The 22,666-nt window shown below is 41.4% G+C and overlaps 2 protein-coding genes across 7 annotated transcripts in view; one reads left to right on the top strand and one right to left on the bottom strand.

The window, feature by feature from the left end:
* Nucleotides 1-8,137: 8,137 nt before the first annotated feature.
* On the bottom strand, nucleotides 8,138-21,135 carry accs (1-aminocyclopropane-1-carboxylate synthase homolog (Arabidopsis)(non-functional)). Of its 6 annotated transcripts, XM_080304854.1 has the most exons (18): nucleotides 19,799-21,135; nucleotides 18,932-19,686; nucleotides 18,799-18,858; nucleotides 18,597-18,667; nucleotides 18,380-18,449; nucleotides 17,637-17,703; nucleotides 16,939-17,036; nucleotides 16,743-16,820; nucleotides 16,431-16,531; nucleotides 15,844-15,933; nucleotides 15,691-15,736; nucleotides 15,439-15,580; nucleotides 14,928-15,070; nucleotides 14,664-14,817; nucleotides 11,947-13,552; nucleotides 11,601-11,803; nucleotides 9,810-10,001; nucleotides 8,138-9,470 (listed from the first exon to the last, which is right to left on the bottom strand). In XM_080304854.1, the coding sequence occupies exons 1-15, from the start codon at nucleotides 20,436-20,438 to the stop codon at nucleotides 13,158-13,160; spliced, it is 2,910 nt and encodes a 969-aa protein (XP_080160980.1). In that variant the 5' UTR covers nucleotides 20,439-21,135; the 3' UTR covers nucleotides 8,138-9,470; nucleotides 9,810-10,001; nucleotides 11,601-11,803; nucleotides 11,947-13,157. The 6 variants fall into 6 exon arrangements, with proteins under 6 accessions (XP_080160980.1, XP_026032174.2, XP_080160982.1 ...); XM_026176389.2 differs by having other exon boundaries at nucleotides 11,601-13,552; XM_080304856.1 differs by having other exon boundaries at nucleotides 11,601-13,552; nucleotides 14,664-14,761.
* A 252-nt stretch (nucleotides 21,136-21,387) lies between these two features.
* furinb (furin (paired basic amino acid cleaving enzyme) b) overlaps nucleotides 21,388-22,666 on the top strand; it is a 99,141-nt gene continuing 97,862 nt past the window's right edge. Inside the window, exon 1 of the mRNA XM_026176391.2 lies at nucleotides 21,388-21,930. The gene's annotated coding sequence lies outside the window, so the exon portion shown is untranslated. The remainder of the gene's footprint in view (nucleotides 21,931-22,666) is intronic.

Below are 22,666 nucleotides of genomic sequence, written 5' to 3'. Positions count from 1 at the left end.
TGGCAAATTGTTAAACACCTTCATAAGTGGGTTACATCCAGACACTTTTTTAAAAGAAATGAGAGTAGTGGTGAATTCTCCGCTTCTAAATTTCACACCATTTCTCTCTTTCCTGGTCATTCTCCCTGTTTCTCTTCTTCACTACCTCCCTCCCTCAGTCCCCCTACATCAATGTAATGAGCAAATCATGGCCACTAGGGAGAGATGTAGAGAGAAAAATTGGTCCCATTATGTGTCAAGCTGTGTGAAAAGAGCAGCGCTGTTGTCTGTCAACTCTAACCCCCAGCTGTCCCTGGTCTTAACTTCCAACCAAACACAAAGAGGTCTTTTCCCACACGTAGATCTGCTTATTATTTCCCCGTCTTTTAACTAAAAAGTCCATTATAGAAAATGCCAGGACAGCCATGCCCTTTTCTGCACCAGCTCTGGCAGAGCTCAGACAAGGGAACAATGGACACAGTAACACACGCTGATTCAGGGCTGATTTAGAGTGACTGGTCTTAAACCTGACTTATAGAGTACAGTAATTATAGGAGTTGAAGGGAGGGGCTGTTAAAGATGCTGTGGTTAGGTGGGGGCATGTGTATGGAGGCTGTTGTCATTTGGCAGCCAGTCCACTTGGAGAGAGAAATTACTATTCGAGCCAGAGCCTGGGTGGTGGAACATTTATCAAACAGTCATCAGAATGATTCACATGATCCAGTGGGGAGCCATTATTTCACCAGTCCAGTCTCTCAAGGCAACCTGCTAGTGGCAAGGATGATGACAGCTATGGGCTTTATAAGCACAGGAACAGACATATAGAGTAATTGTTTGAGAACAATAGTTTAGAAAGTCCTATCTCTTTTCAAAGACTCATATGTAGTCTGTGGATTGGACTAGACTGAGTGGGGAAAAATGAGCAGTTAAGCCCAACTTGGGGGCATATGGCATTTCACTGTAGCAGAACACAGAGATGCCTCAGGTAGGGACTGACAAACATGTGGTCCCTGTAGTTGCGGGGGAGAGTAACTTGCACTGAATACATAAAGATCACAAATAAACAGACCATCCACCTGCTCAGCAACTGTTTTGGGACCTTGTAGAAGGTATTGATACAGTTTTTCATTTGCTGGCCTGGCAGGTACAAGCAAGTATAACAATCTCTGCATAAGCAAATAAATTCCTAAGTGAATAGGGAATAACAGAAAGAAGCAAGGCAGACCTCTGGAAGGCTCCTCATAATAAGGATGATAAAAATGCAATTCTTCTATTCATTTTCCCCTCACTTTTCCTTAACGTGCGTTCCCTTTTGACTCCTCTGGGATGCACATCATTGTAATATACACAGATTTTCATTTTGTCCCTTTTCTGTGAAAGACCTGCGGGATAGGCAGGGACAGAGAGCGATTGTGACTGTTTATTTAGTCAGATCATCTAACGTGTGCAGAACAGATTTGAGCTGAAGAAGAGGCCATCTACACGGTGGCAGCTGCCACCAGGAAATAATGCAGGATGATGACTGAATGATTTAATGAACAATGCTGTCTCGGAAGTTACTCCCTCATTCATAAATAGCTTCAACATTAACGTCATGCTTAACTTGCGGAGATTAAAAACCGACAATTTAGATGCTTATGAATAATCCTCATCACTGATAGGTGGAGTGTTTCGTAATGATAGCACATCTATTATGGTGAAACATACTGTACACAGCCCCATTTTGAAAAATGCTGGGGCTCTGTGTAAAATGTAAATAACAATAGAATGCAATAATATTCATATTTCTTATGTTAAACGTTTCATATAAAACAGTTAAACTGAGAAAATGTACCATTTTATTTAAAAATAATTATAATTTTGATGCCAGAAACACATCTCAGAATAGCTGGGACAGGGCTATGTTTACCACTCTCTCATCTTCTTTTATGTGCAAGCACCTGGGAACTGAGGAGACCATTCGTGTGGCGTTTGGGAGAGGAAATATCGTCACATTGTTGTCTGACGATTTTAGCTGTTCAACAGTCCTGGGTCATCTTTGTCATGTTTTTTGTGTCATGATGCACCAAATGTTTTTAACTGGTGAAAAGTCTGGACACTCTGCCACTATGAAGCCATGCTGTGTAATAGTTCCAGTATGCAGATATGGAGAGAAATGATCCATGTCTGTGGAATATGTGTTCAAATGTGTAGCTGATGAGATACTCAGATCTACAAGTGTGAAAACTTCCACATGCTCTCTCTAGAGAGCAAGTCAGGGCATCACTAATGTAAGGAATCTGTGGGCTTTGACTGTCTAAAATTTTTATGGCAAACCAGGTATTTTTATCCTAGCAAAAATGTTGGGTGGGCAGAAAACTGACAAGCAGACACTAATCCCATCGGTCACAATAGCGACCCCCAAAAAACCTCAGCACTTGGAAAGTTTTAAAAATTGTTTCTGAATTATGCATCAACACCTTTTAAGCAAATATTGAAATAATAAATGTTTATTCCCTGACAGTGCCACGAAAGGAAAATATCTCCATCAAAGCCACCAAACAAAACTTTATTAAAGTATGTTAACATAAAGATAGGGGCATTTGTTTTGGTACACATCAAATCTAGTACTGATGTTTATAGTTACAGTGATTCATCTTCGTTCAGTGTGGTCACAGAATGGCTAAACAGGTTATCAACAATAGTGACCCAGAAAAACACTTAAGCAGTTAAAAAGTCGTAAAGATGTTTCTGAATTATGCACTGATGCATTTTAAGCAAATATTGAAATAATAAAGTGTCTCCGTGAAATATATGCAGTGTCACATGTTTAGCATAAATTCTCCCACGACCAGAGTTGTTTGTTCGCCGTCTGAACGATGAGAAAAAGTCTCCATCAAAGCCCCCAAAGCAAAAGTTTATTAGAGCACGTTACATAAAGATGGGACCATTTGTTTTTGTGCACATCGTGTTTGACTTTGTTCTGTGTGGTTGTAGAATGACTAAACATCTTATTGGCTATCATTAGTGGCCGGCAGGATAATGTAGCACACCCTACACACACTTAAACAGACTGATCATTCTTTTTCTTACTATCACAATCACCAAGGACAGCGATTGTGATAGTGTTGGGTCAAATATGGAGTATGAAGGGGAGACAGGCTATTTGCCAACCAGGCTGTTGAATGCATATGCCAAATTCGTGTGAAAAGATCATGACAGGAACAACATTATCAGTGACATTGACGTCCCCCTCCCCACACCTTCTCCCCCATCCCTCTCCACTGTAAGTGATGAAGTGCCAAAAGCCTCTATCTACCATAGGGACCAACCACAAAAGCTGCAGGTAGCCCCCGAGATACTTAAATTCCTCCACTTGAGACAACAGCTTGTTCGCAACCTGGAGTGGGGCACTCCACCCTTTTCTACCAGAGAACTGTGGTCTCACACTTGAAGGTATTAATCTCCATCCCAGCCACTTCACACTCAGCTGCAAAACACCTTAGTGCAAACTAGAAGTCTTTGGTCAGCGAAGCAAGCAGAAGTACATCGTCTGCAAAAAGCAGAGGTGAAATCCTGAAACTGCTGAACCTTCTGCACCTGCAACCTGCACCTAGAAAATCTGTCCATAAAAACCATGAACAGAAATGGTGACAAAAGGCAGTTCTGACTGAGTCCAGCAACCAAGTCTGACTTATAGTCAGCAATGTGAACCAAACTTGTACATGGTTAATGGGGGCTTATGAGCACTGGATACACCAACACCCTTCCTGAAACTTCATCCACCTGAAGCACTGCCCTGGACACCCCAGGAGACATGTTCAAATTCTTTGCTTTAAATCCACAAGTTACATGTAGACTGTTTGAGAAAACTCTCAAACACTCTCAAATATTGTTGATAAGATATAGAGTTCATCCAGTGTTCTGTGACTAAGATGTGTCCACACATTTGCTCCTGAACCCAAGGTTCAAATAACAAACCTCTCCAGCACCCTCGCGTAGACCTTATTGAACAAGCTGAGGAGTGTGATGTCCCTGAAATTGGAAGACATGCCTTCCTGTGTTGCTATATAGTTTGGTAGAATCACCTTAAAGCCAACTAAGGGCCACTCCATGGCCTCACCAAACTCTTCCCACACAAGTTTTGCTTCAGTTATTGTCAGATTTGCATTCTGTATTTGTCAGCTACTTCCCAATTCCCTCAAGCTATTCAGTCTCGATAGGACTCCTTCTCAAGCTTGACAGCTCCCTTCATCTCTGGCGTCCAGCATCCGGTTGCCATGCTATTTCCATGACTGCCATTAACCGCTTTACAACTGTAACTTTGTACATCAGTAGATGTATGGCTCATGGTCCATTAATGTCCCCAGCATTCCTTGGAATGTTTCAAAGTTGTGCATCTGCTAGATGTTATCAGTGGACCCTTATTGTGTGTTTCACCATGCCAAGCTTGTCCAGCATCCTCCATCCACCACCAATATTTATGTTCAGTACTAAAATGTAATAATGCTTTTTGTGTTTTTTCTTGTTTTGTCTCAGTATTCATATCAGGACTAAAAAATAAATTTAAATTTTTGAGTTTGAGTTTGAGGGGTTGTCATAGTGTTCTAGTTTAAATATATTAATTCCCACACTCGAGTCTCACAGCTGAAACATTATTTACACTTTTTCACCTACTTTTCCATTTAATAAAAAAAACTGTCACTGAAAAATTTGAAAAATTCTGGATTAAATGGGTTAATAGCACATTATTTGCTAGGTTAAAAGTAAAGTTCATGACAGATTTTTCTTGTTATTGCTCCATATACTGCATTAAAATCCATGAGGTGTCAAGATAGTGAGTTTTTTTGTCTATTTTATCATCGCTGCCTGCCTTTTAGACTTGTAATTATGCACGATAATTTTTGCAAAGATTAAAGCAACAAGGTTTCCATGTCTTACATTCCTCTACCTCCTTTACCACCTCATGCCATTCATTGTCATTGTGAAAAGGTGTGTGACTCCCAAGTAGAGCAGAGCCCATTATCGTAAATAGGCCAGTAAGTAACTTCACACAACGTCTCCTGGAGGCTGATAGAATATAGAGTGCGCAAGCATATAGAGTGTGCAAGCTCACTCTATATGCAAAGCAGAAACACACTGTTAAAGAAACTGGAGCCAAGTGATTATATTTGTAATTTAATTTCCTTGGTCACATAGAGATAAGAGAAGAGAGAGGATACAGCTGGCCAGGGATGACTAGAGTGACGAGAATGTGACTACGGCTTTATTGTCTAGACCGAAATGTCCAAGGCGACACCACTTACGAACAAGGGTACCGCTGGGCAAAAGGGGTAAGCCCACAGACATCACAAGTCCAAACTCAAAGACACAAAAGCAAACTTGGTGGCAGAGACAGCAGAAAGAGTCTGACAATACAAAAAGAAAACCCCAAACACACATCTTGCACTTAAATTCAGTGATCACAGAATGATCAAGAAACTCCCTTTTTTCCCTTTTCTAAGCTCTGCTACTGTGTATGTCTTCTTGTAACCAGGTGGTCTGGTCCAGTCACAAAGAGCAATGTCTCATTGCAGATTCTGCAGGCAAGACGTACTGAGCGGCTGCGAGAAAAATAACTGAAGGACACAAGGTGCACTCTCATGCACCCTCTCTCTTTCTCACTCCCACTCGCTCCCTGCTTTACTATGAGATTGTAGGACTGCAGACATCAAATTTCCTGACTTTTCCATTTTCAAAGACTGTCCACTTATACTGATGACAATGCAGTAGAGGGCACAGCACTGCAGTGGTCAAACTCAGATTTAGAGCTATAGCAAGAGCGCGGTGGTGAGGGATGGAGAGAAAGGTGCAAAGTTCATTAAATCTGACACTACACGACACGCACAGAATACAAGGACAGTGTGAAACTATTTTGTGACATCTCAAATCCTCTCTCCCCCTTTGTTCTCGCCTCCTCTGATCTTTATGTCTGTTTCTCCCTGCTGTCTTGTCTTTCTGTGTATTTCCTCAGTGTCTTCACTTTGAACCCAACAGCATTAACCTGTCAGGAAAGTTACAAATGTTCTGACTGAATTATGCAAACCACGGAGAAATAAAACTGCAAAAAGCATGGAGTCCTAGCTTTATTTCATAATTCACCACGCTCCCAGATCGAGCCAAATAAAACTTGACTTATTAAGTAGTCCGGCACATTCTGGCTCAAAACCCTGCAAAATATGCTTGAGAATATTAATCACACTTTGTATACCTTGCAAATCAAAATCAAACACACACACACACATGCAGACATGCACAGACTTTTTGTGATTACATTACTCATCAAATGAAAGCAGTGTCTCCCCCATTTCACCAGAATTCTTTGCAAAAGTCAAAACGATAGGTGTTACACCAGCACCACCAAAAGGTACAAGAGAAAATAACAGTTTTTGGCGATTCTTGCTCTCTTGGGGGTTTTTTTGTTTGTTTTTTTCCTTCCTCTGCAAAATTCAAACTTATAGCTCTGAAAATCAGATTAAGAATGCGCGTCTTGGCACTCTGTGACGATATTTATTTATCTCAATGAACACAAGCACAGGCACATAGCATGGAGAAACACATACTTTATGCTGAGGATTGGCATAGTGGCGGTGCAGCATAATTAGTAGGACATGGCTGTATAATTGGACTCTAATTGATATGAAGAGCAGTGGTTTAGCCCAGGTTATGTTGTACACATGCTGCCAGCCACAGGCAGGAAACACTCAATCTTGGTGCCATCTTCTGATTGATGTCTCTATAGCAGATGCCCTTCAACAATCAACACCCGCAATCTTTCTGTGACTATCTGGCCACCTGTCTATCTGTATGTAACATCTTCTGCTATTCATCTGTCATTTCTTACTTTGTGCCTAACTGTCTCACTATCTCTTTCTTTCTATCTCCATATTGATTTGTCCTGCCTTTCTCTGAAGGCATTCGCAACCTTTAGTCTGATGCTTTCAGGAGGGTAAAAGAGCAGCATTTGTAGTGGTGGAAGGTGAAAAGGCTAGGGTTTGTTTATGAGACACTGGCAGCCATGAAAGACTGTGTTCTTTCAAGTGCCCAGACAGCATCTACTGAAGGGAAATAAAAGCAACTTAAGATTAAAAGAAAATCAATTTTAGAAGTGCTTTTATTTACAAAGAAAATGGGTTACTAAGTCTCTCATTTTAACAAATAATGTTTAAAAAAAATGTTCTTTCAAAAATAGCAACTGAATCAAGAGAGGCACAGCTGGATACAAGAGGTTGTAGTGAATTTAAATAATTTGAAGATAGAATGAGGAAGCTCTTTGGAACAATTCTGTTCATGGATCGCACGCTGATGCAACGCGACCTTCAAGGACATTCCCCTCATTTACACAGCAATTAACCACTACCCTGTTGGTAAATTGAAAAAGAGACAAAAATCCTCTTTGGATTTAATAACAAACTCATTACCAGGGCCCAACAGGGCGGAACTGCCTTTTAATTAGAGCAACACCTGATTAACGCCCAATTAACAAAGCCAGAGCCACTTAATTCTCCCCCACTTTGGCAGGTTGAGAACATAAACATGAGCAGTCCAGCATCTGAGCGCTTCCTTTCCTCTTGGGAAGGTGTGAAAGAAAGTAAATAACGACTTGAGAGGCAGTTTGCTGTCTGGTGCCCCAAATGTTCTGCAGAACCAGCAGCTGCATGCAAGAAATGAAAGAGTTTTTCAAAAAAGGAAGCAGATGTAGGACTTGCAAGGGAAGAACTCTGCTTCACTACACATTCAAGACCCACGGGCTGGTGGGCAACTGTCCAAACAAAGAACCATAGCGCTCAACCACACAAGCTTCTGCTTCCCTTAAAAACATCCAGATACTTTTCTAAAAGGAACAACGCTTTTTAAACTGTGAGTTGCTGAGGGTTGCTTAGTCAGGATAAAAGCTAGAGTCTACCACAGGCAGACGAAGTTTTGTTGAACAGTTACAGTAGAAAAAAAGTTTGGATATGTGCCTAGATCTTTTTTGTTGCTCTTTTCTATGGTATACACAGGAATGTATACACACACACACAACTGCTATTTAACTTTTAAAAAAAACATGTAAGCTGCTACGTGTAAATAAAACAGAATCGAATCATTTGCAACTAAATGAAAACTTGTATTTACTGAAAATAACTTAAAGACAAGATACGTGTTATACCGAGAAGTTTTATTGTTTTTTGATAACAAAATGGGCAACAACAACAAAAAACAACAAAGTAACAAAATTCACAATTAATAAAGACTTGGTATAAAAAAAGAAAAGAAAAGAGAGTGTTTCAAAAGTCTAAAGGAGAAGAGTCCACCAGTGTGAAAGGTAGTGCAGGCAGACCGTTCAAGAACATTGTTTCTTGTTAGTCCTACAACGGACTGGCAGCCACTCAAAGATGTACCCCACGTCCTGCCAAATGACAGCTAGCTGACAATAGTTGGGATTCTGTTGATGCGCACCAATGTTTCTTACTGTAAAAATTGCAAAGAATTTGCAAGTGGGAATTTCCTTAACTACAGTGCAATCTACTATTAAAAGAAATGTGCATAAGGGACACGGCTGAAAACAAGTACTGAATGGCCATGATCTTCAGGCCCTCATGGAGCTCTGCATTAAAACAATGCTGTAGTTGAAATTATAGTCTGGGCTCACGAATATATCTGAGAACTACTCATCTGTTTATAAATAAACCCAAGTTAAATCTCCAAAAAAAGAAAAACATATGTAACAGACCAAAAATGCTTGTAATGTGTAAATCTGTCAACATTAATCAGTACCTATCATCTTTTACATGACAATTACTATTTGAAGTGTCACATGGCCATAACAATGACTTCAGGTAAGATATATCGCAGCAGCACTATTTAGATAAATGTACTAACTGAATGTCTTGTTTACGTAGATTGAACTCAGAGCCCTTTATACCTGGACCTGATCCTGGCTGAGGCACAAACCTATCATTAGTTGTGTATTTCACTAGTTGGTATGTTATTAGTCCTTAGTGTGTTGTGGTTTCATTTCAATCAACAAACCAGTGAACCAGTCAACAAACCAGAAAATGACTTCCACAGTAAGCCCAGCAGGAAACTTCAGTTCTTCTGACTTCAGGATTCTTTCAGTGCACAGTCCTTTAGCGTCATATTCATATTCATGTCCTTATTGTTTCTGAACTCCATTCAAAATTCTGACATATATTTCATCACACCCTTGTTGCTTTTGGGGCTAAAAGGATGAGAACTTTGACTAAAAGATTGTTCGTCGGCCTCAGATGGAGAGGAAATCCGCCATGGCTCCACAGCATTCTCCAAGTCAGGTAGAATGTCTGGCACGACAGCCTGTTCAACGATAAAGACGATCGGCTCCACGACGAGCAGCAGGGTCCAACCTAAAGCCCCCAGCCAATAGGAGGAGCCAAGACTGGAGAAGTCCTGACGGATTTCTTCACGGTGCTGATATGTGAAAAAAGACCAGCTCAGGAGGAAGAAGAAACCTGTAGACAGATGGCGAAAATGAGTCAACTCTAGTATGATTACCGCTAAAAGAAAAAAGGTATTAAGCACAATTATTACATGCCTGGAGCTTTAGGAAAGACTTTGCATGATAATGAACTGCAATTCCAAAGAAAATAAAGTCTCTGTGCGCTCCCCAGCGGGGTACATAAATGACTAGTACATGAAACAACTTCTGTAGGTGAGAGCTTGACATGAATGACATAAACCAAAAGGCCATTTGGAGGGTAGTTGGAAATGGAGAAACAGAATAACAGAAATCCAAGAAACACCGTGTTTACATATGTGGATGTCATAGGAAATGAATATATGTTACACACCTGTGGGGGCCATGGTGAACAGCAGCAGGGTAGTGGGGTAGAGCGCCTTTTGTACAATGAGGAGAGCGCGAGTGTTTGAGTAGGAGCGCACCGTCTGGGATGTCCAGCAGAGGGCAAACACCAGACACAGAGCAGCCGTGCTCACGGCCATCAGGAAGGAGAGAACTCCAAAGACCCTCTCTGCTTCCAGAGCTGCAGGACACAAAACAACAGACAAAAATTAGAATGGGTAACTACACTTATATTCATTTTTACACATTCATTTCCACTACGAGCATGATAAACACTACACAATGTCAAATTTCCCACAATATATCCCTTATTTTATCCTCGAATGCCTTTGCTAGAGAATGATCTGTGAGTGCACTTAGGATTAAATGTTTGGAAAACAGGATTATGCTGTTTTCCACCTCTACACTTTTATTCTGGCACTCCACCAGAGTAACTGTCCATACTTCACTATTCAATTAAGTCCTTATTTATTTAATACCAGCTGTTTTGCAGCACTTGAAGAGTCCACTGGAAAAAGGTAATAACCTATTAGCTCTGGGCTTTTTTAAAAAAAAAACCCTGTTTCTTAAATGTCTACTTTCTTCTGTCTGGCCAAGTTTCACAAATTTGTCACAAGCCTTATATACTTTTTTTTTTCTAGAAATACCCCCAGGGGAGACATGTGGGATGCGCTAAAAGAGTACCTAGAAAAATGATATTGTGCTGTTGCCAAATGACTGTATTTCCCAGCACTGTTGGTTTTTAAATGAAGTACATCAAATGACTATTATTCTGCTACTCCGGCAGATGATTTGATGCTTGACGAGAATGTGTATAAATATTTCCTGAGAAGAAACAAGGTTTCGGCCAGGAGCAGATGTATAAATGATGTCATTAGCTAATGTCACTGATGAAAACTGCAGGAAACCAAGTGTTCAGGGATAACCTTTATATGTTTATCTCCTTACCTGAAACTCAATATTCAGTATCGTTCTTTTTCATTTTAGAACAGACACAGCATAATATATCTCTTTAAGTCAACTTTGAACTATTGCAGTTAACAGCTATTTACTATATTTTTATCTTTTTAGTAAATTAATAATTTTGTGGTACTTCTTAATAATCTTAATATTGATCACTCATTCATTAGAGTTTCTTTTCAGCATGAGGAAAAGACTTTTTGTTGTTGTCATAACTGATATTTTTTCGTTGTATCATTAATCATTTCTAATCACCATTATTACTGTTATTTTTTTATATATTGTCAAGCAAAAAGACAACTATCTTGAGTCCCTTCTCATTTGCTTTCCTTCTTTGTGTATGAGAGCAGAGGACTTATACAATATTAGATTAATTGTTAAGAGCATAAACTCAGTATATGTCAGTTTATGACACGAAATGAGATTTGAATGATAAAGACCGGGTTTTAGCTCACTAAAGATTTCGCAAGCACATTCAGTACAGAACTGAGCCTTAACAAAGAATGCAATTCACCCGGACAGAAGCAAGCTCAAACTTGTTTACTGCTGCAGAGAATCTCTTCTGTAACTCAGCGTTTTGTCAAATCTCCCTTTTGATATTGATCCTCTCTTGAGAAAAATAAATTCTCCTAAGGCTGAAGCAAGCAGAAGCAGTCTTATCAAAACAGCACAGCAAAGATGTGCTTAAGTCTCATTAAATGTGCTGCCTTTCCTAACACATTTTAGTCAGTCAAACCTTTAACCTAACACAGAGTGAAAGCTTAAGACAGATACGAGATTTGTTGACTGCAGAGTGGTGTCAGAGAAGCGTTTGGCTCACCGTTGATGCCAATATCATCTTTAGGATTCGTCTGGTCGCTTTCAGTGGCGTTCCACTCCGTCCACAGTCCCCTGTCCTTCACCCAGTAAGGTGTCCAGACTGCATAGCACACACACAGGCACCCCACTAATCCCAAACAGGACTGTGAAAACCTGAAGCGACCGATCGAGTCATCCAGCTCAAGAAACTTCATTTTGACACCGCTAAAAGAGACAGGGGCGAGGATAAACAAGAGTGTAATTAGGATGTGCTGAAGTTCAGCGACAGAGGGATAATCTGTCTTAAAAGTAACCTTGGCATTTAGATTATTTAAATGAGCTTTACAAATATAAAAGCCCTGGCTTACCTTTGTTGTTGTTGTTGAAGGGAAAAAAGCTGTCAGGAACCAAGCTGTGAGGTTAAACTCTGATTTGAGTTTGCCGAAAAGTAGAAGGAAGTGTAAAAGTAGTGCTGTGCCAAAACTACTGTACAAACACTTCCAGCACTCATTTGACATATGAGATAATATGCTTACAACCACAACAGATCAAACCCTCCACCGTCGCAGTGGAAACTCCCACCCATCAGGGCTGAAATTTCCCCTTGAATTCTCCACTGTGACTTGCCGAATCGCTGTATAGAGAAAGTGAAAGCTCCAGCAACAGCCATTCAATATTTGAGGAAGCAGAAGTTTATGTGTCTAAAAGCAAACAGAGTTGAATAGGTTCGAAAAGCTCGATCTACAAGTCCCTTAACAGTTCAGCGATTATGTTCGACTGCAATAAACAAATCAGACCCTTGTCATGTAGAAAGTGTGTGGGGGGTGTCGTCGGGTCATTACGCATCACGAAACGGTTAAGGAAATCCCACTCGCTGTCACAGACAGTGGGCTACAAAGTGTTGTCAGCCAATAGCGTCTTCAGCATCAGATATCTCCCCCTGTTCGTCACTCTACTCTCACCACCTTCACTTTCCTTTGCAGCAGCGGAACAGAGCCCACAGCCCACCCATGCCAAAGAACAAAAGATAATGTCACACTGAAACAAACAAAGAGCACACAAAATAACACATCTCCAGCTAAAGGCTACTAACTCTAAATGAATAACAGTCAAGAAAATAAATAATACGTCCTGTATTTATTTGTGGACTATTAACTTTACAGCAAGTACAATTCATTTTGACAAAATAAACCGCGTAAGATGAAAATCAGAAACATTTACAATTCATAAGAAAAGAGACTTGTAGTGTTTGATGTTAGGACACGTCTGATTTTTGGTTGTTCTATTTGGCATCCACTTAGAATATCAGCAAATAAATCCACTTCTCAGCTTAACAATAAGGCCTCAAGACGCATACAGAAAAGTACTCCGTCCTGTTCTTAATGCCAGGCCGGGTTTTTTCTTTACTTCTCTTTAACCTGGTCTCAGCTATTTCATTCCTCAAAAACAGACATCAGAGCTGACCTTGTGTCAGGTGTTTGTGTCAAGCTTTTCACCATAAACACAGGAAGCAAGAGGGATGCTTAAGTACTGCCTCTTGAAATTTGGCAGCTACATTCGTGCCTGTATAATCCTAAGCTTACTTTCTGGCTCTTTGCAGCAGGACCTTGAACACATCAAAAATTTCTGGGTCCTCCCCAGCAGACAGCTCTGGAGTGCTTTTCTCCAGCCAATCAGAGGAACGGATCTGATGCCTGAGAGTACCGATCAGCGTGTCAAGACTCTCTGTGGGCTTAGAGGCTTGGCAGTCTTCAGTGGCCAGCGAGCCTGTGTCAGGAACAGGGCTATCCCTCTCCTTCAGCTGATCTGATGAATTGTTCTCGGGTAAGGTTTTTGGATTGACAGTAGCAGCATTGTCTGAACCTGCATTGTCCTTTTTTACTGGCTTTTGGCTCTCCTCACTGGTTTGTTTGCTGTCCGGGACTCGCATTTTTGCTTCAGTTTCTTTTAAAGCCTCTCTAATTCGCTTAAGGCCTGAAAAACCACAAAACAAAGTGACAAAATAAGTCAGTACAACATAAACCTTTGAATGAATAAATTATATCACAAATATGTGCTAATCACTGTCTAGTATAAGCACAGGGTGACAAAGCATTCTACATATTTAATCCAGAAAGCTGTAAACTTTAAAATAATAGCATATAAACAAAGTATAACTATGGTAGATTTAAAAATACAGAAACAATTAAATATTAACAATTAAAGCCTTTACTATTATAATTTGAAAGATATCGCTGTACTAGAATGCTAAACTAAAGGATGTTTTTTTGTTTTTTTTTTAATCAACCGATTAGGTCATTACAGACTACTCAGTCTTCTTCTTTTGGAATCGGAGAGGTTAACATCAAGCCAAGAACTTTCTGCATACACTATCTCAAAAATAGCTATGAGGAAAATGAATGAATTAAGATTTTTATCCTCATTTTTATAAATGTTGAGCAAGAATGAGGAGCAATTTTCATGTGTTTAACTATTCTTTTTCAGTTTTTCATAATAGACCAAGGATAGCAAAGGACTTGGGCAGGAAATTTGTGGTAAAATTTAAAGGATATGACCTTTACTCTCCCTCCCTCAATGCAATAACAGCTAATCGTACCTTAGAACCAGAGTCCACTGAAAAGAGCTGCTTGTTTGCGGCTGTTTTGCTTTCAGCTTTATATTAAGGAACTGATTTTAGATCACTGACTTGGCCATTGAAGAACATCCCATTTCTTTCAATCTCATTTCTTCTTTTCTTTGAAAGACTCTTGGGTTGCTTTTCTAGTATTCTTGTGTCATTATCCATTTGCACTGTGAACAACATAGGTGTACAATAGTTTTGTTTTTCACTGCTTCTTTGGACCAACAAATCTGGTCCAATGTTAATGGCTCACTGCTCTTCCTAAAACAGAGAGTAGGTGAACGGCTGTGTGTGAATGTGTGTGTGAATGGGTGGATGATTGTGTATAGTGTAAAGCGCTTTGGGGTCCTTAGGACCAAGTAAAGCGCTATACAAATACAGGCCATTTACCTTTTTTTTTTTTTAACGGCTGAGAGGGCATAAACAGCCTGGCCAAGAGAGACTACGAGTGTTGTTGGTACTGACCAAGCTGAAGGTGGTGCTGTTGGTCTGCAAAGACGATGCGGAACCACCCGGGCACTGAACAGCAGAACGCTTGGCCACAACTGAGCAGCAGCTTGTGCCTGAGGAAACATTTCCAAAGAGACAGCTCCTCCTCAAATGATGACTCTTGGAGATACTACCAAAACAGAAGTGACAAATCAAACCTAAAGAATATATATCTCAAAAGAATGAGAAGAATGTTGCGTTCATATGCAAGCCATTTCAATTCGACTTCGGTCTTGTTACCTTTCTAAGGTCAGCCCAGACATACAGTGTCGCGGGCCTGTCTAGAAACGGGATGCCCATACTGAGCAGCTCTCCAGTCAAGTAGCTGCACGCAGCTTTCAGCCTGCGTCTGTTCTCAGGCAAAAATTCCTCATTGATCCACTCTACAACACGAGAATGCCAAGTGACAGTCGGCAAGTGTAAATTAAATGTTACAAGTCTTTCTGCAGCAGAGGCCCCATGCTGTGCTTGTCATATCAGAGAAAGCAAAAAAGGGAGGCTCGTGTTTCTTGAAAGCATGGAACGCACAAGGTAGAACAGTGGAATTGTTAAAATGCTTGCATCAAAAGTAATTTGCATTTATGAATATAAATTCCGCTATACACAAAATGCTTGTTTTGTGTAAAGCGTGCCGGATAATTTTGTCCAAATTGTGCTCATGTTAGGATTATTTTCCATGTGGTTTTTCTGATAAATCTGATGTTACAACAGCAGAGTGACTGCAAAAGAACACAAAAAGCTCAGATCTTACCTTTATCCTGAAGCAGTTGTGCAACCTGGTGCTGGGTAGTCCCAGAGACACCATGAAAAGAGCCCAATTTGGCCAAAGCCTCCACGAGGTCTCTGTTCTCCGTATATAAAGTGCCTATTCTGATTCCTGCCATTGCAAAGTCCTAGAAAGGACATGACAAAGTCAATGAAAAATAATGAACTGTGAAAGCAATGTATACGGTTATTGAAAGTCTCACAGTTTTCCACTTCCAGGCCTCTGTACAGCACATACCTTGCTCATTCCCCACATTATATGCGTCCTCTGTGGATCGGGCAAACTGAAATAAGGGCACATCATTATGAGATAAGTGGATGTCTTCAGCAGCAGTTATGATGATTCAAGGTCTAACAGACTAATCATGCGGAGGTTAGGTTCACGCAGTACCTGTCTGCACTGAGGACACTCTGAAAGGTGACAGATTCATCAAACACTGTCAGCATGTACACTTCATCTACAATGGCATGGAGAGCATTTCTAAAGCAGGGAAGGAGACAGGAAGATAACATAAATATATACATATTTTCAGTGCAGCAATAATAAGGCCTGGTTTTATATTCTTAATGGATATTTAAGACAAGGAAAATGCAACATCAATGTAAAACGGTTCCTTCAATGCCCAGTGTCACTGTAAAAGCACTGTGGTTTATGGTTACAACAGCTCAGTGCCTGGAAGGGTCTGTGCAGGGAATTACTCTGGCAAGATCATTTAGAAAACAATAGATGTTGCAGGAGTCTCTTTGGCACATGGCTGCACTTGACAATATGCTGGTGATTAAGAGAGGTCGTAAAACTCCGTCAAGAACGTTTGATATTCCACACACGGGACAGAGCTCTCCGTCATAAAATAAAACAGATCACAGTAGGAACTATATGCAGTGACTTGGCAAAGCGCTTAAAGGAACCACAGGAATGTAGAGCAAGAGGATTACAGCGTTAGGCCGCAGTGTGAGATAATAGTGAGGCAAACATACCTTTTGGCAAACTCCAGGAAGGTAATCATTTCCTTCAGGCTGTAGATTTCAGCCAGAGGGTTGTGGGGGTTCATCAGGATAACGCCGCGAATTGTCAACCCCTTAAAGAAATGGCAGGTTCAACTGGAAGTAAACAGGAACTGCTACACTGTACCTTCACAGTCTTTACAGATAAACTGAAAAAAAAAAGTCTCTGAGAAGAACAAAGCATCCAAGGTGTTTATCTACGCTGAGAATTTTGCTCGAGTAATTTTGTCTTTCTTTTAACATTTAAATGTTACTGTTTCAAACCAGCATGCCTTCACACGTTACCTCTTCCTTAGCTCTTTGCAGACCTTCTTCTAGTTTCCGTACAGTGAGGCGGAAGGGTCGGTTATCTTTGCCATCAGCCTTTAAAAACAAAAGAAAAAGCAGCCCAGCTGAATAGGGGCCATTACATTCCAGTGTGCACAAAAACATCCATTTCAAATGCAAAATGCTGCAAGTAACTCGGGTTGTGCCTTCCTACCTCACAATCAAGGGGAACATGGAAGAGTTTTACATCGCTATACAGATGAAGATCTTCAGTGATGACGCCGTAGAAAGGAGTCGGAATAAGGATGGCATCTACGGGATGCAAAACACACAAAACAGGTTAAAATATGCACTTTTTTATTATCTCACTTTTCATTTTAGTATACAAATAACTAAATGTGCACATATAATCTGTATCATATTGTATTTTCATGGGTGTATATACTGCACAGCAAATGCTAACTGAGCCATATCTGGTACTATTTTGAGTTGTTACTGGTCATTGCCTTTGCTAACATGGAACCAAAATCACCAACGAAAAGCATCTGCTGATTTCAAAAACATCCCACTAATGACTGACTCACTCTGCTTTAGTGATTCAGGTAGGCAGTAAATAGGTAAATACCAGCTGACTCTGAGGCTCATGTTTTTTTTTTAACGTTGTGACTGAGCAAAACAATTTACTGCGCTGCTTAAAATGAAGCTTCGCCAGCAGAGGTAAACAGAATGCGCAATTTATGTGGCTGGGTGTTTTCTTTAAAATAAGTCTGCGTAATCCTTCCAATTATCTGTTAAACAAGCAAAAGAGGAACGCGGACTCGACTTCCTCTCTACCGCGCACTCATTTTTATTCATACGGTACAGATATGGATGCATTAAATGAATTGTACGTCAAAGCATATCTGAACCTACCTTTAGGATCACAAATTACTGCAGCAATACATGAGAAGAGGGAACCACAGCCATTCATCACCACAACCTGGACAAACACAGGCATCCACTGTGTTATGAAAGACCCAATTATGGCACGAGTCCTGATAAATGTGCTTTAAATTAATCCACCTACTAAACCTGCTATTCATTCCTGTGCAAATTAAGTTGGTGAACCCAGAACTGCTGTCAGTTCAATTGTAGTGTTTGACATTTTTTGATCATTAGTGAAATAAAGCATTCAGCTCAATATCCTTCATTTTTGATAAAAATGAGAGGCTATAATCCAGAGCATTAGTATAAAAGTGGAATAAAGGCTTATTTGTCAGTAATTATGTTATTTGCTGGACATCGCTATGAGTCACAAGATGAGGACTTTATTTACACAACCTGGGGATTTATTACATCTTCTACCCTTTATCCTGTATACTGTGTGTCAAATATTATTATCTTAAGGGTCAATAACATTTATGGAGTCATTATATAGGAGTTGTGCAATATAGCTCCGTGGCATTGTGCAGGAAAGAGTATAAAGTCCTCAGGATTGTGCTTACTGCAAGGTGAGTGATTAATAAAAAGGTGTTCCAGTTTTACCTTTGTTATTAATATGATTCCCTTAACGCACTAAGGTTTTTACATATTCAACTGGCTGTGGCTGCCGTCTTAAACACATTTCATATATTACTTACAGTGCATACTATTTCAATAATAAAAGCAATACCCACGTTGTCAGCTTTTAATGGGTTTGGAGAACAACAGTAGCGAGTCAGGAATTTTGCAACTGCCACCCTGAGGCTGAGAAAGAGCGAGACGGAAAGGTCATGGGGTTAATGTGCACAGTGAAAGGTTGTTGTTAAAAATGTAACTTCACCATGAGTCACATAACAAATGTGATCCTCATTAAGAAAAGATTAAAAATAAATGTGCATTTAAGTGTCTTACAAAGCGTGCCCCCTCCAGTCTGAATACTGCAACAAGGATGGGTTGATGTGCAGCATGTCAGGCTTGGTCAGCTGTAGCAGAAAAGGAAATGGGATTTTTTTTGTCAAAGAGCAGGCAGAATAATTCATAATAATAAGTAATAACAAGTAAATGGCTATACACATATCATTATAGACTGCATTGAATCTAATATTTATCTTACCCGTTTATGAAGAAGATCATAACAAAGTTTGTTCTCACTGGTCCCCATGTTGATAATACCCTGGAAAAAGAAGGAGCTTTTAATAAATGCTTAAGCATCTGTGACTGGTGTTTACAACATTGTGCTCCCTTACATCAGGGTTGTCTGTATCATGGTGCCGGTCCATTCCATATTGGATGTAGCCCTCCTGGAGGATACCTTCATGGAGTCGGATGCTATTACCACGCTCAGACAGGTAGATGCTATTGCCGGGACCTTCCTCACCCCTCAGTGTTTCCAAAGCATTCTGAGACATTTTGCAGGCCTTGACAGATCTGAGCTGTGACTTTTTTGTCTCCTGATTAAAAACAGACTCTGTCGTGGGAGCCTCTGGAGGTGGCTGGGATGAAGATGAAGGAGCAGAGGGGGCAGGCGTTGTTATCAGCGAAGCTGAAAAACGAGCTAAGGGTGAGGTGGCGGGGTCGCTTTGTGTTGTGGTTTGCGTACCCTCTCTGACAGCGAGCAACACCCCCGTGAGCATGCTGAACAGGCGGAGCTCATGCTGACGCTCTTGTTCTGCCCTCCTCTCCTCCCGCTGCTCCCTGCGCTCCTCCGCCTGTAGCTCTCTCTCCAGCCGCGCCTCCTCCAGTGAGAGGAGACGTTCCTCTGCAGACTGCTGCCAGTTCAGGAAGCTGGCTAGGGCTTTATCCAGTCTCTCCTGACCACCGCATCTACCGCCCCCATGGCACCATGATGTTTTACCACCCCGGCGCCGCTTCCTCTGTCTCACTGAGGTCTGTTGACGAGAACCCTCCTTTCTGGGCTCGTCGGATGTGTCGTGTGACACGGGACCACCAGCAGCCAAGGTGGTGGCTGTAGCAGAGCCAGTCATGTTCAGGTCACTAAAACCTGAGAATGTAAAGAAGAGAAATAAGATTTTAGCCTGCTATCAATTTTATAAACATATGCTGATTCTAACTAATAATAATAATAATAATAATGATAGTTATCGGCTGACAACCTGAAGGTGAAATTCTTGTATTAAGTGTGCTCTCGGCTCGGCTCAGGGTGTCTTCTGGCTCCAGTAGAGACTGCCCATCAGTTTCCTGATCATCTCCAGAACCATAGTACATCTCAGGCGGTGCCTCTCCGGAGTTCAGCATGCTCTCCTCCACATCTTCACATTTGATATCCAGCGGATCTCCAGCTTTTGGGGGCTGGCCAAAGAGAAACCCACCGGAGGAAGCAGGACCAAAAGAGCCCGCTGGCACTCCTTGCAGGTATGCCTCAGGTGCCCCAGAGGTCTGGAAAACCTGTTGAGCTATGACAGCTCCGCCTAGGGAGGAGTAAGTAATAGCCGGCCGATTCGCCAGCACTCTGTCCATCACATCATAAAACTTCCAAGACCTCATTTTGTGGTTGTCCTTGATGCGGCGGTACTCCAGCTTCATCTTTTTAATCTTCTCCCTGCACTGGTCTCCTGTGCGGTAGATGCCCTTTTCACGCAAAATGTGGGCGATACGGTCAAACACGCGCTGGTTGCGCAGTGAACTCTCCAGTTCAATCTGCACCGACTCGTCGGACCACAGCTGGAGCAGCTCCACAATCTCCGGGTCAGTCCAGTTGCTGCCTCGCTCATGCCTCCTACCGCGGAAGTCCATCGTCTAAGTTAGAGGAGGATTTCTGCAACACGGGATGATGATAGCGAAAACGAGCAGGCGGCCTCTGTCAGGCCAACTTCAGGCACGCCGACACACGCTGGATTTTAAATGCATTACTCATGCAGTAAAAGTGTAGGTTATACCAACTCACTGTAGTTTCTCTCACCTTAAATCAAAAATGCAGCGCTCCGAAATGAGACCACTGTGGAGCTGTCACTCTCATGTGACATCCACGTAGCCCGATACATGTCACGGATGGTTAACCCGGTTTGGCAAAGGTTTGTCCAGCTGGGGTTAAGATCTGTAAATATTTCTCACAGCAAATGTTGTAATAACTTGGAGAAACGGGGAATAGACGCGCACTAAGATATCTACATCCGGGTTGACGGCACATGCGTGCTGTCCTTATTCCGGGATAACTTTGGTCCGTGTTATAACGCTGGAGTTGCTGAAAGCGGGCTGGCTTTCACTTATACCAGGCTGTAACGGGGTAGACGTAACCATGCGAGTCAGACTCAAACGGGGAGCTTTGTGTTATAGCCCCCTCTACTGGTTCCAGTGCTGTTTTGTTCGGTTTTTTTGTAAGTTCAGTTCATATCCAGGAGATGGCAGTCACACACAGGTGTACAAATCAAGCCAGCCTTAAAGCATGGATGCGTGTTTTGTATACAGTCATGTCCCGGAATTCCTCCTGTGAGGATAAACTAATCAGCGTTGCAGCTTGAAACAGGCATAATTTTGACACAGTCATCCAATTTCTTTAGTTGTTACTTTAACCATTCTTATATTTATTTAGACTTTTAACTAGTTCATCATAAAAGTAAAAATAATACGATGATACGAATGTTATTATTTATCCTGCTATTGTCAAATGAAAAAAGGGATTAGCGTGACTTTAGGCGAGCTACACAACAGCTGGCCCCGTCCCTATAGGAGACTGCGACGATACACATCAAGCGCACACTATAAGCCGCTCGCTCTAAACGTGACGTATTTCCTGGAGAAAAGGGTTAGTGGCAAGTTGTTGTAATTTTCGTCCAATCCTGAACCGCTTTATTGTATTGGCACACAGCGGCTTATTTTCCCCTTTGTCTGTCCGTGCTGTTTAATTTGTACGTGTGTAAATTAAAAACAGCACTACTCCAGCCAGCAAACAAACCACGTGAAATGACTTAAACCTATTAGAAGAAGCCTCCGAAGACATAACTGGGCTCGACGGTGGAAGTTAACTGGCAAAATATAACCATGGTGGCTGTAAGTTGGTGGAGGATGACAAGCAAGACGGGATAGTTGAACTGAGCACTTTTCGGTGAAGATGGGTGCATGCGGGTAGCCTTGTAAATAATCTCCCGGACCGAGTAAAGGACGCACAGTGTCAGGTTAGATGTAAAGTTGCAAGTGAAACCCGCAGAAGGAGGAATGGGAGTCTCCGCACGGAGGGAGGATGAGGAGGCATGCCGTCTCGGTCCTCACTGGTGTTTGACTTGCTAAGGTAACTCCTACGGCTGACAGCCGCTTTACTGTTTTGCTATTTTTTTTCTTCTTCTTCTTCTTTTTAATCCGTGAGTTTTTGATGCGTTCAAAGCTGGGAGGGGAGCTGTGCCAGAGTGGGTGGGAACAATGGGAGTATTAGCGGAAAGCGTTTCAGTAGTCTGCCAGCGCTGCCAACAGCGCTCACCAGTCCTCCCAGTCAGGTGAATGCTTCTCCAGTCTAGATAACAAGATTTTTTATTTTATTTTTTTAAACCAGTACAGGGGATTCTTTTTTTTTTTTTTTTTTATTGGTAGAGACATGGCTTAGTGACATAGTTGGCCAGCTCTGCTCAGACGCGCTCCTCTGCTGAAGTTTATTGGTGGTAAGATAACACGATTGTCCTTAACTGTTGTATTTACAGTGCTGCTTTCTGCAGGATGTCACATTTGGCTCGGCTAATTCAGTTTACAGTCTGCTTTCCACTGTCCTCTGCCTGTCTTGCGCGCACACTCTTATTTTTGCGGTCTCATAGTTATTCAACCTGACGCTTTAATAGGGAGTAAAGCTAATCAAGTGCATTTATCTGTGTATGGTGAAGATAGCTGTAGTAAATTTCACTCAGTTCTGTTTGTCTGGCAGGGGTGAAAAACACCAAAGCAGTGCGTTAGTCTCCGTCAAACACTGTATATATGCTTGAAGAGCAGCTCAGTTTGAGCAAACAAGCTGCAAAACTAAACCTAAAGTAATCCAAGTC

Source organism: Astatotilapia calliptera, chromosome 7 (assembly GCF_964374335.1).
Source record: "Astatotilapia calliptera chromosome 7, fAstCal68.1, whole genome shotgun sequence".
NCBI classification, from domain to species: domain Eukaryota; kingdom Metazoa; phylum Chordata; class Actinopteri; order Cichliformes; family Cichlidae; genus Astatotilapia; species Astatotilapia calliptera.
This window is presented reverse-complemented; position numbering and strand designations above follow the sequence as displayed.